Here is a 15224-nt window from a genome sequence, read left to right as displayed (position 1 = left end):
TAGCATTTCTCAATAAGAAGAGACACTGCTGTTACCTCAAATAACAGCTGATACCACCTTACATTTTTTTTTTAATTTATTTTTTTAAACAGTTGCTCAATCATACTGTTGCTGAATGGCTATGACAACATTGTGTGACAGGAATGCAGTACAGCCCTATTTAACAAGGAATTGTGTGTATCTGTCTGTGCTGTGTGCAATCGGAATCAAAGGACAGTAGTGTTGCTCCTACAATATGCCATTGCCAGCCCAATATCCTTATAACAATTACATTGAATTGTAATCTCATGGATTTGTTATTTGTATATTGCCAAATGCTAATAGGTGAAATAAAAACAATGGCATAACAATGACATACAGAAAATATATGACTAAATATTCAAAAGCACGGTTCCCTCATTGAACAGAATTTAACAGACTCAAAAGAGAATTAAACACAAAGCATGGATTTATGAGGATACATTTGATAAAGCACCACACTATCAATATATGCATTTATTGATCTACTTTACACTAAAGTTTCTGAACATATGAGAAAGACAAGTAGTATAGATGCACAGCAGGAAAATCAAAGGCAGAGTGTATTCAAGGTTTAAAGTAACTGTCCAGTGAAAATCTCACTTTTAAAAGTGAATGGTCTGTTAACTCAAACCTAAATAATCCTGTTGACTCGTCCTATACTCGTATTTGTGGCCAAAGCATAAATGGGAGAAAAAAAAACACTTCAAACTTGTATCTCGAAGAGAACGTTTAAAAAGTACTATGAGCTGGCCGAATCAGCAGCCGACTTGCATTGTTAATGACCAGTATGCATCCACACCATTCTGTTGGGGTACGCCTACACCAATCCAACACAGAAAAGCTGCTTTTTGACACTAATTTAGCATTTCTTGAAAGGAAAACTATTTCACTTATATTGTAAGTAATAGGTAATATTTCATAGAAATTTGGAAACACTGGACAGTTCATAAATGCTTCAACATTTTGTAATTTTCACTTAAAAATGTCAGATGTGATTTGCCCTAATGAAAAATGTATCCTCTATAAAAATTTTGCTGAATTATAACCCACATTTCCTGTTGCTGCAGGATTATTTTCCTGTTGTGTGAAACTGCTGGTGTGTGTATCGCATGGTGAGCATGTCTTAATTCCCCTCGTTGTTTGAAAGTTCCAGGGACAGACTGCTCATCCTAGAGTGAGAACCGGTCTGTGATGAGAGAGAACTATGTGCCAAGACACTGTAGGCAAATGAGACATGACCCGCTACAATCTTGGGAGGGGACAATGGCAGGGGGCCAACATAGCATAGCAGAACATAAATGAACAGGTACTGCACATCCCCTCATACAGATAAACATCTTTATCAACTCTTAAGAGACATTGTTCCACTAGAAAGTTAAGTCAAACGATGATTGAGTGATTTATCAAGGCCTTGTGTCACTGATGTACATTTATGACAAGCCATATAGGAATGCTTGGAACGTACAGTCTCATCAGTACCTCTGCTTTGCCTCACTGAACTTCAGTCAGATTTTAGTTGACATACATATTCTCTGCAGAACTTGCTTTTAACACATTCTGTAGAGTCAAATCAAAATGTTTTTATTCTTTAAAAAACAAAGTTGAGGCAAAGCACATGCTTGAAACCATTTGTTAAGATTGTTACAAGTAATTACTTTTACCACAGAATTTGTGGCAACAATGTTAATCTTGTAACATTGTTATAAAACAAAGCACAGAACATTGTAATTTTGACCACTGCTCAGTTTCCTCGTTTCCCTTGCGTGTTGTTAGCAGTGGCTGAATTTTCAAGAACAGTAGCCTGACTGCCCCCCAAAATAGTCATTCACAACGTGCGGTTAAGAAATTCAAATCAAACATTTTCATAAACACCTCAACTTTACACACAGCATAACACCTGAATTCAATCCATCCACCAGACATCCTGATTGTTTTTGGTTTGTTTTTATAAGGCACTACATGAGTCTTGCAGAAAAGAGTTGTGATGAGGTTCATGATAATGACAAAATAAACAAAATACCTCACATTAAAAAATGTCTATTAGTTCAGCTGCCATTTCAAGAGAATCAAATTGAAGGCTGAGACAGTCCGACCATTAATGTGTGTGTGCCTTGTAATTAGCTTATGGGAGGGTTTGTAATAGGCACCCACAGGTCAGAGAAATAAATAACACCATGAGGGGAAATAAAACAATCTTGGGAATATAAACAGAGCATACCAAACATTAGGAACACCTTCCTAAATTTGCTTCAACCTGGATTCACCCATGTCACGGAAAGAGCAGGTGCTCTTAAATGTTTTGTGCACTCAGTGTATATCCTCCCATTACCATTTGCCAACATACTGCACGACTTTATAAAATGCATCTGAACTCCAACTCTTACTGTAAAAGTCACTGTTCCTTACACCTGAGACTATGGCTAAAATGTCTACTATAACAAATTCATTATTAGCATTACATGCTAATATTCCAGCTGATAATCACATCCATATCCCACAAATACACCTGCAAACCACTTAACGAAAAAAAAGAAGCTGTACAAAAACATGATTTGTATATAAATAAATTAAATAGCCAACTAAAACTAAATTATTTTGCTAAGCAACTTAAGTGCTAGTACAGTCTGTGCTGTACAATTCTGTATTTTAACCACTTGGGTATGCTTCTTTGTTCTGAGATGGTATGGGGTGTTCCCATAGAAACAGAACCTCATTCTAGTTCTTTGGGTTTTCCTTTCCACCACATTGTCAGAACTCCAGTGGGGTCAGGTCCCCAAAGTCACAGTCAAACAGTTCGCTGATGCCCTCGTGCTCCTCTAGACCAAAGTGGTAGTCTTGGCTCTGTGGAGGTGACAGGTTGATGAAGCCATCCAGTGGGTTCCCAAAGCACTCCCCACCGAGGAAGTCAGAGGACGGCAGGGGTGAAAGGTCAAAGTCCGGCAGCACTCCCAGGTTGGGGAACGGGTCGCCTTCCAGGAATGCTTCTGAAAGACAGAAGTAAAGGGAAAGCACTTTTAGTGACCACAGCAAATAGCCATTGGGGAATGTTAATGTATTTCTTGGAGAAATCTCAGACATTCCTGAATCTCAGGGTGACAGAGCAGCTTACCCGCTTCACGACATAATGGCAGAGGGGAGGAGTTCTGTTGGGACGCAGCTGTTGATGTAATTTCCTGTGTGTTGCTGCACTGTGGTTGTTCTGCATCCGGGGGCATTGTCTGGTCTGTGGCTTTAGTTGGGCTGATGCCCGTCACTGGGCTGCAGACACCAGAACTGTCCTCTGGACACAGGAAGACATCGATGGGACCCTGAGTGCTCTTCAGGGAGACCTGATAGCCCTGCCAGAAGATGACAAAAGAATAACAGAAGACAAATCAACAGTTGTGGTTGAAGTTTAAACCACATTTAATGGAATACAGTATTTGGTCCAGAAAAAGAGTCTTGAGCAAGCGTCCATTGTTATTTTACCCTCCCACATACCTCACTGGGCTCTGAGACTTGCATCTGGGTCTCTGGAGGGGCTCTGATGACCATCACCAGCTGGTCAGGAGAGTCAAAAGACTTCCGCAGATCCTGGCACATCACATAACCCAGCGTGCCATTATGTTAAAGAAAGCGGCCCTATAATGCATATTCAAACACAAAGAGTAAAAAAATAAAATGTAAAAGACAAAAGGATATTTCTTGTTCTGGGTATCCTCAGTGAGGAGTCTCAGCTGAAGGTTACACTTGGTAATGAGCTCGTCCAGTTTCTCCTCCGCCTGTGTGAAGTCAGAGACCTCTTTCTGTAGGTCCTGGTAACGGGAAACAGACGCTTCATCAATACGGTTCCCCCTGTGACCAACAGAATGACCTCATAGTTAGGATAATGGAAAAAAGTGTTTCTAATACAAATATCCTGTGGAATCACTGATGTATGCATTGACTCATATCTGTAGAGGCCAGCACAATAAGGATTGTAAGTGTAATTGATGTGAAATGGCTAGCTAATTAGCAGTGGTGTGTGCGCTAATAGCGTTTCAATTGGTGACGTCACTTGCTCTGAGACATTGAAGAAGTTGTTCCCCTTGCTCTGCAAAAGCCGCGGCCAGAAAGACCAGAACACATATTGTCATACTGCATGTACAGTACAGGAGTTCAGACTTACAGCCATTGTATGTTGTTCTTTGATTTCTTGGAGATGAGCTGGATACCCTCCAGGACATTGGTGATGTCATAGATGCGTCTCTTCTGCACTTCCAGGACCTGCGAGGCCCAGTTGAGGTCCACCACCCCGTCAGGAGACTGGGCTAGCAGGTCCAAGAAGCGCTTGGTGGTCAGGTTCAGAGACGTGTCATAGCGAGACTTCTCTGTCGAAGGCTTTGGAACTGAGAGCGAAAGGGAGACAGGTAATAAATGCAAGTATTTTCATTCCTTTGGCCAAAATTATAATAGTTATAACTGAACTATCATTAATAGTTATATTTAAGTTGTGAATGTAAAACAGGGTGTCTTGTACCTCTAGGAGGTGCTGGTGTGGATGTTGGGGCTCTCCCAAGAGAAGGGGGGCGAGAGGTGCTCACATATTGGTGATCACTGTCCAAGTCCAGCTTCCTCTTCACCTGAAGCACAATTTATTTAAAAAAAAAGGGGGGGGGGAATAAGATCAAATGTTAGTATATATGCACACAGATAATTATTTCTCACACACTTTCTGTAGTCAGTGTACAGGGATAACCTTATCCTAGTCACACTCCGGCCAACACCCATATCAAAATGGTCAGTTAACTACCGGTGGTCGTCCCAGAGTTGGCCGTCGCTGGTCCTGGACCACATCTGCAGGGCCTTGGGGGGTGGCGAACAGAAGGATCTCTCCAGTGTTGCTGGGGACTGCAGAGTTGAAGCCCACATTGCTGGGAGTGGAGATTATGACTATTTGGTGGTCCTCTGAGAGACCAATACTCCCAGCATTCAGAAGAGACTCAAAGTCTACCAATAGATCCTCCGACGTCTGACCTGATAGGAGTGTTTCTGACATCGCACACACAACTGGGGTGTTCTAGTCCCCTAGATCGTGTTGGGGGCAGAATTCAAGTCCAATGGCTTGGTATGGTAGTATTAGCACCTTTTGACATATGTCATCTCTAATATATGTGCATAATAGTGTACATGTATTGAAAGAGTTGGCTTTCAAATACTGAGGTTAAACATGTCTAATATTAACAGTATCTTGCTGACAATCAAGCTTCAACAAAGCTGACTCATTCGAAAATGTATGGTCAAAGGTCAAATATAGGGCGTGATTCCTACAAATTAGCCAGCTATAAAATAACGTTGAGACAGTGGTTGAGGTTTCTGACAGCTTCAGTCTAATATACAGTAGTTAGTCTGAAACCATACAATACAGCAACACTTATGGTATATTGATAGTTGGAAAAAGTGTAATAAACCAGCACCAAGGTCAGCTAGCGTGCTAACTTGCTGCGAAGTTTTTCTAACTAACGTTAGGTATTTTCATCTTTCCAATGACTGCGGCGAGGCCACATATAGCAACTCCTTCCCTTTGTCCATTGTCGTTAGCTAGTTAGTTATTTACTGTAGCTAACGTCGATTTACATCAACGTTAGTTTTGAGCAAATTGTAAACATAATGATAATAATTTGCTTACTGTGTTGCTAGCGAACAGAGTTAATTGAATAATGTATCCAACGACCTAGAAAAGTTGAGCGAGTTAGTTAACTAGCTGGCTTGCTAGTATTGTTAGCCAAGAAATTGGGTTGTGTTCGCTTTAGGGTTAACTTTGAACACAACTCAAGTTTCATACGAAGCTCACAAGCAAAACATCAGCTACAACAAGTCAACAATCTAAATACTTATTACACTTCCTAACAAAATTGCACTACCCAGAACGTATAGTTTCCCTTGGAAGAATAAATAACCTTATTTATATAATGCGTTCTTTCAAAATGACAAAATTTGGGCAAGTTAGCATGCTAGCGAGACACAGTACTAGCAAACTCAGTTCTTCACCCACTCGTTTTGGTCAACACACCCAGGAAGCAATACCGCAAAACTGAAATAATGACAAATATTCACCCCAAAAATCTACATATCCGATCAACGAATCATATGGATCGTTTCAATGAACACCTTGAATATAATCCGTACACAAAATGTATCATCTGAGCCCCAAATCAACTATGATATTTTGTGCTATTATCCCAGCTGATCAGAACAAGAGTTGAGGTTTACCCGCCAAATCCTTGAGCCGCGAAACTGGCATGTGCAGGAATATCACGATTTCAATTGGCTGAGTGAATGCGCCCCGCTAAAGTCAGACTTGTAATTGGTTCAATGAAGTGCCACTCTCTGTGATACCACGCGTTTCGTTGTTTTGAATGGGAAAAATATGTTTTTGTCAGATAAAATGTAAGAAAGTGTATATTAGACTATATCCTAACTCATTTGATTCACTTTATTATTTGGTAACTATGTTGTGATGCAAATCAAGAGTGGTGCAGGAGTTACCGCCGAGTTACCATAGCCATTAACACCTGACTTGGGATCAGCCTGTCCTACCCAATCCCAAAGTAAAAAGACAAGACAAATTCTGTTGGAACTGGTCCTGGAACAGCTGTTGGGAATCCGCCCACCTAACTTTTGTCGGACACGCAGTCGTATTAATTGAGCGCCTACACACAGAAGAACTACAAGATGGCGCAGGCTATATTTGAAGTCCTGGAAGGTATCAATAAATTTGATCATATTCACACTTTTATTTTAGCAACATGCTAGTGGGTTTTAAAACAACGCTTTCTAGCAACAGTGCGGTTATTTTAAGTTATCTTGGAGGTGAAATGATGTCATTGTGGTATGATAAAGACATTATAATCGATGCCAGACAGTTAGCTTGCTATTATTTCGTTGAGCGAATTTTTATAATCTTCCATGGATTCTTTAGATTTGCTTGTGGTAATGCATTGCTTTTCCCTTGGTTTGGTAATTCGTTGAGAATAAACAACTGCCACTTGAGATCGCAATCATTTACCACCACCAGAAAATGGCAGGAATAGGCAGTCTTGTAGTCGGAAAGAGCAGTGGCGCACCAGTCCTATCACGCATTTTGATTTGTTCATGTCGTACTGTGGTATATGCACCATGATTTGCACCGTTCTGACCCCCAGTTATATTATTCTGTTCCAGGGATGGACAACCAGACAGTTCTGGCTGTCCAGTCTCTGTTGGATGGCCAGGGAGGTGTGCCTGACCCAAACAGCCAGAACGTCTCCGGCTCATCTGCCATTCAGTCAATGGGTGTGCGCTTCTCTTCACTTCCCCTTTCTCCTCTTGATCAGTGCATGACTGCATTGTGTTGGTCATAGAGAGGAACTACTCTAACACACATCAAACATGCATTCTGCATTTCCATTTATTGCCATTGAAATACTGAAGTGTTGATATATCCCCAATTGTTCTCTACAGACGACGAAGACGTATTTCTTTGTGGGAAGTGCAAGAAACAGTTCAATTCATTGCATGCCTTCATGACCCACAAGAGAGAGCATTGCCAGTCCAATGCCCCCTCCCTGTCTACAGTATCACTGGCATCTAGTAATGCCTACACCCCTGTGCCCTCCATTAGCTCTGTGCCACAGACCCCCGCCAACAGACAGGTGGGTACTGGCTTCTTTTTTATTGTTAGCTGAGATGTTTGTTATTAATTAGTCTCTTCCCAAAGTGGAGTGCCATGAGTGAGAAACTAGTTACTCATCTCCTGTATGGGCCAGTGCGTCGTACCATAGCATCCTCTCTAGAACAATAATTTGCTTGCATTGTAAATGCTGGCTAATGCGGTCTTTCTTTTTTCTTTGTTTTGCCATCCACATCAGGTATCCACATACATTACAGTGCCTCCATCTCCTCTTACTCACACACTTGTCCAAGGCAATGTTTTAGTGAGTGATGATGTTCTGATGTCTGCCATCTCTGCCTTCACGTCCATTGACCAACCCATGGCAGCTTTGCAGCCCCCTATTCAGGTAAGTGGTGTTCATTGAATTAAGCTATTCTTCTGGCTGTATTCACTATAAACAGTTGAAGTTGGAAGTTTACATACATCTTAGCCAAATACATTTAAACTCCGTTTTTCACAATTCCTGACATTTAATCTTAGTAAAAAATCAATTTCTTAGGTCAGTTAAAATCACCACTTTAGTTTAAAAATGTGAAATGTGAGAATAATAGTAGAGTGATTTATTTCAGCTTTTATTTCTTTCATCACATTCCCAGTGGGTCATAAGTTTACATACAATCAATTAGTATTTGGTAGCATTGACTTTACATTGTTTAACTTGGGTCAAATATTTTGGGTAGCCTTCCACTAGCTTCCCACAATAAGTTGGATGAATTTTGGCCCATTCCTCCTGACAGAGCTGGTGCAACTGAGTCAGGTTTGTAGGCCTCCTTGCACGCACACACTTTTTCAGTTCTGCCCACAAATGTTCTATGGGATTGAGGTCAGGTCTTTGTGATGGCCACTCCAATACCTTGACTTTGTTGTCCTTAAGCCATTTTGTTACAACTTTGGAAGTATGCTGGGGATCATTGTCCATTTGGAAGACCCATTTACAACCAAGCTTTAACTTCCTGACCGATGTCTTGAGATGTTGCTTCAATATCCACATACTTTTCCTTCCTCATGAAGCCATCTATTTTGTGAAGCACACCAGTCCCTCCTGCAGCAAAGCACCTCCACAACATGATGCCACCCCCGAGCTTCACGGTTGAGATGATGTTCTTCGGCTTGCAAGACTCCCCCTTTTTCCTCCAAACATAACGATGGTCATTATGGCCAAACAGTTCTATTTTTGTTTCATCAGACCAGAGGACATTTCTCCAAAAAGTATGATCTTTGTCCCCATGTGCAGTTGCAATCCGTAGTCTGGCTTTTTTATGGCAGTTTTGGAGCAGTGGCTTCTTCCTTGCTGAGCAGCCTTTCAGGTTATGTCAATATAGGACTCGTTTTACTGTGGATATATAGACACTTTTGTACCTGTTTCTTCCAGCATCTTCACAAGGTCCTTTGCTGTTGTTCTGGGATTGATTTGCACTTTTCACACCAAAGTACGTTCATCTCTAGGAGGCAGAACGCGTCTCCTTCCTGAGCGGTATGACTGCTGCATGGTCCCTTTGTGTTTATACTTGCGTACTATTGTTTGTACAGATGAATGTGGTACCTTCAGGCATTTGAAAATTACTCCCAAGGATGAACAAGACTTGTGGAGGTCTTTTAATATTTTTTTCTGAGGTCTTGGATGATTTCTTTTGATTTTCCCATGATGTCAAGCAGAGAGGCACTGAGTTTGAAGGTAGGCTTTGAAATACATCCGCAGGTACACCTCCAATAGGCTAATTGACATAATTTGAGTCAATCAGAAGCTTCTAAAGCCATGACATCCTTTTCTAGAATTTTCCAAAGTTTTTAAAGGCACAGTCAACTTTGTGTATGTCAACTTCTGACCCACTGGAATTGTGATACAGTAAATTATAAGTGAAATAATCTGTCTGTAAACAATTGTTGGAAAAATTGCTTGTGTCATGCACACAGTAGATATCCTAACCGAATTGTTAACAAACTATAGTTTTGGCAAGACATTTGTGGAGTGGTTGTAAAATGAGTTTTAATGAATCCAACTTATGTAAACTTCCGACTTCAACTGTACATCTTGTTTACTTTCCCTTCTCAGAGTAACCTGAGTATGCACACAGGTGCATCCTACCTCCAGCACCATCAGCAGTCCTCCCACTCTCTCCCACCTGGACAGTCTCAGCCTATGTCCTCCCAGGTGCTGTCCAGTATCAGCAACTCAGTGGTCCAGGTCTACAGCACTATGCCTCAAATGTCTGTGAGTGGTAGTGCAGAGATTCACACCCTGGGCTTGCAGCCGTTCCAATCTGTACAGGTGAGCTTTTACTAAGGCAATCTGTAATTTGCACAGAATGAGGAGGATGACAGACTTGTTTATTTACATGTCTGTACTCTGCAGTGTTTGGGCAACATCCTAAAGATGTTGGACCAATAGTTCATGTTCATGTGTTATACATGGCCAGGTTGCAGTTGTAAATGTGAACTTGTTCTCAACAGGCCTACCTGGTTAAATTAAGGTGAAATAATAAAAGAAAATGTATTATTTCTGCCCCACAGGTCCCCAGTCAGTGTGTGGAGAGCCAGTCATTCAACACTCCTCCAGTATACAGTCCTGGGAAGCAAGGCACCAAGACCAAAACCTGCAGCATCAATGCAAACCTAACTGAGCTTGAAGAGTTTGACAAGGTGATCATTCCCAAACAACCAAGAAATGGCAAGAAAGGCCAGGATGGAGCAGCAGGTATGATTTTGAGAAACAAATGTCAATATACATATAGGTCTGTATCCTAAGAAATTCTTATTTATTTTTTATATGACGTTTCTCATTATTGGCTAAATAGAATAATGTTGTCCGTTCTATGCATCGGCTTTTCAGCTGAACAAATTAAAGGAAAGTCCCAGAAGCTTAAGTGCAATTTCTGTGACAAAGTCTTCTCCAAAAACTTTGATCTCCAGCAGCATATCAGAAGGTGAGATTCACAAATCGAGTTCACCAATCAGCCCAAATAAAAAAGCACTATCCATATGCTTTGAATCTACCCAGGATAAGAATATCACATGTTTTATATTATAATCTTGGATGTCTCCACAGTCATACAGGGGAGAAGCCTTTCCAGTGCATTGTATGCGGCCGGGCCTTTGCCCAGAAGTCTAATGTGAAGAAGCACATGCAGACACACAAAGTGTGGCCCTCTGGCGTGGCCAATTCAGTGTCCAGGCTGCCCATCACAGTCAAGGTGGTACCACTGTGTGCAGAGGAGGTCATAGAGCAACAGGAAGAACAGGAGGAACAACAACAGGAAGAGGAGGAGCAGCCAGGTAATCACCTCACTGTCTAATCATGATCAGTTCTCTATAGGCCACTAAGAACTTTTAAGGATGACATACTGGCAATAAGTAACGATTACCAAAATCCAAAGTCAATGAAATATGTAGTAATGTATAAGGGCTTAAGTATGTATTATGAATGTAGATTGTGTACTGAATGTGTGTCCAGAAGCCCCAGGTGAGCCCGAGGAGAGAGACTGTGACTCCCAGACTGATGTGGACAGCTTGGGAGATGGTGACTGCAAGCAGAAAGGCCAGCAGGCCCAGACCAAGCAGATTATCCTGATCGACAGCTCCTACCAGTGCCAGTTCTGTGCCGGCAAGTTCAGCACCTACTTCCAGCTCAAATCTCACATGACCCAGCACAAGGGGGAGCAGGTGAGTCCACATGGCCAGAGGGAAGGATCTACCGGGAAAAATAATGAAGCATTCATGCACAAGCCTTATTATGCACAGGGGCAATCAGTGCTAATATTATTTGGCAAACTTTTTTTGTCCTCCGATGCACAGTTATTCAAATATGAATCTCTCCATATCCCAGTCTACTGTCCCCACTTGCTTCAAGATGTCCACCATTGTTGCTGTACCCAAGAAAGTGAAGGTAACTGAACTAAATGACTATAGCCTCGTAGCACTCACTTCTGTCATTGTGAGGTGCTTTGAGATGCTACCTGAGGACCATATCACCACCTTACCTGACACCCTAGAGCATATCGCCGCAACATATCCACGGACGACACAATCGCCATTGCGCTGCCCTATCCCACCCGGACAAGATAAATACTTATGTAAGCATGCTGTTAATCGACTACAGCTCAACCTTCAACACCATAGTGGCCCTCCAAGCTCATCACTAAGCTCAGGTCTCTGGGTCTGAACCACTCCCTGTACAACTGGATCCTGGACTTCCTGACGGACTTATCCCAAGTGGTAAAGTTGGGCAACAACTCCTCCGCCACGCTGATCCTCAACACAGGAGCCCCACGGGGTGTGCTTAGCCCCTTCTTCTACCCTGTTCACCCATGACTGCGTGGCCACGCACGTCGTCAACTCAATCATCAAGTTTGCTGAGAACACAATAGTGGTAGGCCTGATTACCAACAACGATGAGACAGCCTACAGGGAGGAGCTGAGAGCCCTGGTGGAGTGGTGCCAGGAAAATAACCTCTCCCTTAATGTCAACAAAATGAAGGAGCTGATCGTGGACTACAGGAGACAGCAGAGAGAGCACATACCGATCCACATCCACGGGTCGCAGTGGAGAGGGTCAAAAGCTTCAGGTTCCTTGGCGTGCTGATAACCTGAAATGATCCCTTCACACAGACGGCGTAGAAGAATGTGCAACAATGCCTCTTCAACCTCAGAAGGCTGAAGAAATTCGGGCCCTCACAAACTTCTAGAGATGCGTCTTTGAAGCTATCCTGTCGGGCTGTATCACCGCCTGGTACGGCAATTGCATTGTCCTCAAACGCAGGGCTCTCCAGAGGGTGGTGCGGTTAGCTCAACGCATCACAGAGGGCACACTGCCTGCCCTCTAGGACCTCTACAGCACCGGTGTCACAGGAAGGCCAAGAAGATCATCAAGGACCTCAGCCACCCGAGCCACAGCTTGTTCACCCCACTACCATCTAGAAGATGGAGACATTACAGGTGCATCAAAGCTGGGCCCAAGAGACTGAGAGAGGTCCTATCTCCAGGCCATCAGACTGCTAAAGAGTCAACACAAGCTGGCCTCCACCCAGTACCCGGTACTCAATGCTGCACCCTAAAAACTATTGCCCAATGTACAGTCATGAACACTGGTCATTTTTTTAATAATGTTTACATACTGTATTGTAGTCATGGCTCATCCTATATAACTTATTTTAAAATATTTCTGGCTTATGTGTAATTTTTTTATCGCTAGGTATTACTGCACTGTTGGAGCTTGAAATCTGCGATAACATCCGCAAATCTGTATACACTACCAGTAAACTTTGATTTGTGTCAGATGTCTTAGAAGGATGAGAACAGAGCTTCTAATGTTCCTTCCTGCTGTGTTTCAGGTATATAAGTGTGTGGTGAAGACCTGTTCCCAGACATTCCAGAAGCTGGATCTGTTCCTGGAGCACATCCGGACGCACCAGGAGCAGCTCACCTACCGCTGCCACCTGTGTGGCAAGGTGTTCCCCTCGCTGTTTGAGCTGGGGGTGCACCAGTACTCCCATTGCTTCTGTCCCCAGCAGAACCCACGCAAGGAGACTACTTTCTATAGGTCAGCTTCACCATCTCCACTCTTTTAATTAGGCCATCCTAATGCTTACAAAGTTCAGTCAGTGGCTTTGGTTAAACATTTTTATTTTCAGTGTGATCACAACTTCTCTCTGTGTTATGACCTTTAGTTTGACCCCAGGGTTAGTGGTTTCACAAGTGTTTCTATCACACTCAGGTGCATGAAATGCCAAAGCCGGTACGCCACACAAGAGGCCTTGGAGCAGCATTTATTAACTGCCTCCCATAACTTCCCCTGCCCACATTGCCAAAAGGTATGGTCTAGAAGAGATGGTTGTCATTCACTGCTAGGTTAGCATCTAATTTCCATGCAGTTACTCTAAAGAATGCATTTTGTCAGGTTTTTCCTTGTGAGAGGTATTTCCGACGACACCTGCCCACACATGGTATCGGAGGGAGGTTCAAATGTCAGATATGTAAAAAGTTCTTCAAAACCGAGCACTACCTCAAACTGCACACTCGTATCCACTCAGGTAAGGCATGCAGACACATTAGCCCATGATGCAAATAACTTTCACTCAATTCTCTTTGCTGTGCTTATGGCAACACTGTCATTTCATTGCAGGAGAAAAGCCATACAAATGTTCTGTTTGTGAGGCCATGTTCAACAGGAAGGACAAGGTGAAGAGGCACATGCTCATTCATGAGCCCTTTAAGAAATACAAATGTCCATTTAGGTAAGTGAGACTTCTGTTCCAATAGGTCATGAGGCAATTTGGAATGCTGAGCCACAAAGGATTCCAACAAAAAGCTGGGGATACATTTGATGTCAATGAAACTAAGCTCTGCTTTATTGGCGTATTCAAAGCATTGTTTTGTTCTTTCAGGACACATGTTGGCTGCACTAAAGAGTTTAACAGACCAGACAAGCTGAAGGCACACATATTGTCTCATTCTGGTGAGTGTTTCCGGTCTGTTGTAAATTATTAATAGTCACAGCTGTAAACATAATAAACCTTGTTGCAGGTCTTGACAGCCATTTTAAAGTTAGGGTTTAAAACAATAGAGCCATACCTTTTTCTGTCATCCCAAGGTATTAAGCCCTATAAATGTGGGTACTGCCAGAAAGCTTTCAGCAGAAGAGCCCACATGCTGGAGCACCAGCGCTCGCACACAGACAACTATCGTTTCCGCTGTGCCACCTGCAACAAGGGCTTCACGCGACAGAAGTACTACAGAGACCACAAGTGCCCCGTGGCTGCGGTGAAGGACGGGGCGGAGAAGAGAGTGAAGAGGCAGGGACACAGGACAGAGGGGAACCAGGAGGCAGAGCATAGCAGGGAAGAGGTGGATGAAAGGGAGGAAGAGAGGATTGAGGACCCTCAGGCAGTGGAGTCAAGTGTTCCAGTTGAGGATCAGTCAGAGGGAGGAGAGGCAGAGCAGGAGGAGCACTTTGGAGACTGCTGAGTGACACTGGCTGTTTACAGCAGAGCACCCATGTTTAGAGACAATGGATTGTGGCCTGAGTTACATTCAAGCCAAATCTTGATCTTGTCCTGAGACTACCTCTGCATGTGGAAGAGATTTGAATTAAAAGGTGTTTCTATACGTTTTATATTAAAACATTGAAGCTTGGCACTTTTTCCTGTTAGTGATTGTTATTCAGAACAGTGAGATGCCTCATCCGTGACCAGACATGTGATGTTTTCATCCTAATGAAAGCACTTTGTTTAAAAGGTATTTTTTGCCACATGTACAGTTTCTCTATTGTGGACATTCCTGACTACCTTACGCACTAATTCTATTTTGTGAAACTTGATGTTTATTGAATAAATTAAGCTGCATCTATTCAAAATTGATAGCCATGACTTTAAGCAGTTTCACTCTACATGATTGGAACATTGTTATCTTTTGTACATAAATCAAAAACAGCATTTCACCATAAACCCCTTTTTATAAAAGGAAATTCATTTGTTATTAACAATTTACAACATGGTTTCATATACAGGGATAGCAGTTACGATACATCTGGAGACAA

General features: G+C 42.5%; 2 protein-coding genes across 4 annotated transcripts; one reads left to right on the top strand and one right to left on the bottom strand.

Moving 5' to 3' along the window:
- Positions 1–430: 430 nt before the first annotated feature.
- On the bottom strand, positions 431–6275 carry e2f1 (E2F transcription factor 1). The gene is made up of 7 exons (XM_035738605.2): positions 4793–6275; positions 4520–4622; positions 4169–4388; positions 3703–3855; positions 3502–3616; positions 3131–3359; positions 431–3005 (listed from the first exon to the last, which is right to left on the bottom strand). Exons 1-7 carry the CDS (start codon positions 5036–5038, stop codon positions 2770–2772), a joined length of 1302 nt encoding a protein of 433 aa, XP_035594498.1. The 5' UTR covers positions 5039–6275; the 3' UTR covers positions 431–2769.
- On the top strand, positions 4267–15034 carry LOC118359814 (zinc finger protein 341-like). Of its 3 annotated transcripts, none has more exons than XM_035738604.2 (15): positions 4267–4409; positions 7204–7314; positions 7483–7673; positions 7890–8039; positions 9747–9962; positions 10205–10388; positions 10524–10617; positions 10740–10966; positions 11145–11353; positions 13021–13229; positions 13404–13500; positions 13587–13719; positions 13812–13923; positions 14074–14144; positions 14280–15034. In XM_035738604.2, the coding sequence occupies exons 2-15, from the start codon at positions 7206–7208 to the stop codon at positions 14651–14653; spliced, it is 2376 nt and encodes a 791-aa protein (XP_035594497.1). In that variant the 5' UTR covers positions 4267–4409; positions 7204–7205; the 3' UTR covers positions 14654–15034. The 3 variants fall into 3 exon arrangements, with proteins under 3 accessions (XP_035594497.1, XP_035594495.1, XP_035594496.1); XM_035738602.2 differs by lacking the exon at positions 4267–4409 and adding an exon at positions 6585–6745; XM_035738603.2 differs by lacking the exon at positions 4267–4409 and adding an exon at positions 6790–6871.
- Positions 15035–15224: the final 190 nt, after the last annotated feature.

This window comes from Oncorhynchus keta, chromosome 27 (assembly GCF_023373465.1).
Source record: "Oncorhynchus keta strain PuntledgeMale-10-30-2019 chromosome 27, Oket_V2, whole genome shotgun sequence".
NCBI lineage: Eukaryota > Metazoa > Chordata > Actinopteri > Salmoniformes > Salmonidae > Oncorhynchus > Oncorhynchus keta.
This window is presented reverse-complemented; position numbering and strand designations above follow the sequence as displayed.

Excerpts from the sequence above, each read along its gene's own strand:
- e2f1 (XM_035738605.2), bottom strand. The coding sequence starts at position 5,038 with ATGTCAGAAACACTCCTATCAGGTCAGACGTCGGAGGATCTATTGGTA. Across the intron at positions 3,856-4,168 it reads AAGAACAACATACAATGGCT|GGGGAACCGTATTGATGAAG; the intron begins GTAAGTCTGAAC and ends TGTTGGTCACAG. Across the intron at positions 3,617-3,702 it reads GAGGATACCCAGAACAAGAA|GCTGGGTTATGTGATGTGCC; the intron begins ATATCCTTTTGT and ends ACATAATGGCAC.
- LOC118359814 (XM_035738602.2), top strand. The coding sequence starts at position 6,715 with ATGGCGCAGGCTATATTTGAAGTCCTGGAAG. Across the intron at positions 7,315-7,482 it reads ATCTGCCATTCAGTCAATGG|ACGACGAAGACGTATTTCTT; the intron begins GTGTGCGCTTCT and ends TGTTCTCTACAG. Across the intron at positions 8,040-9,746 it reads CTTTGCAGCCCCCTATTCAG|AGTAACCTGAGTATGCACAC; the intron begins GTAAGTGGTGTT and ends TTCCCTTCTCAG.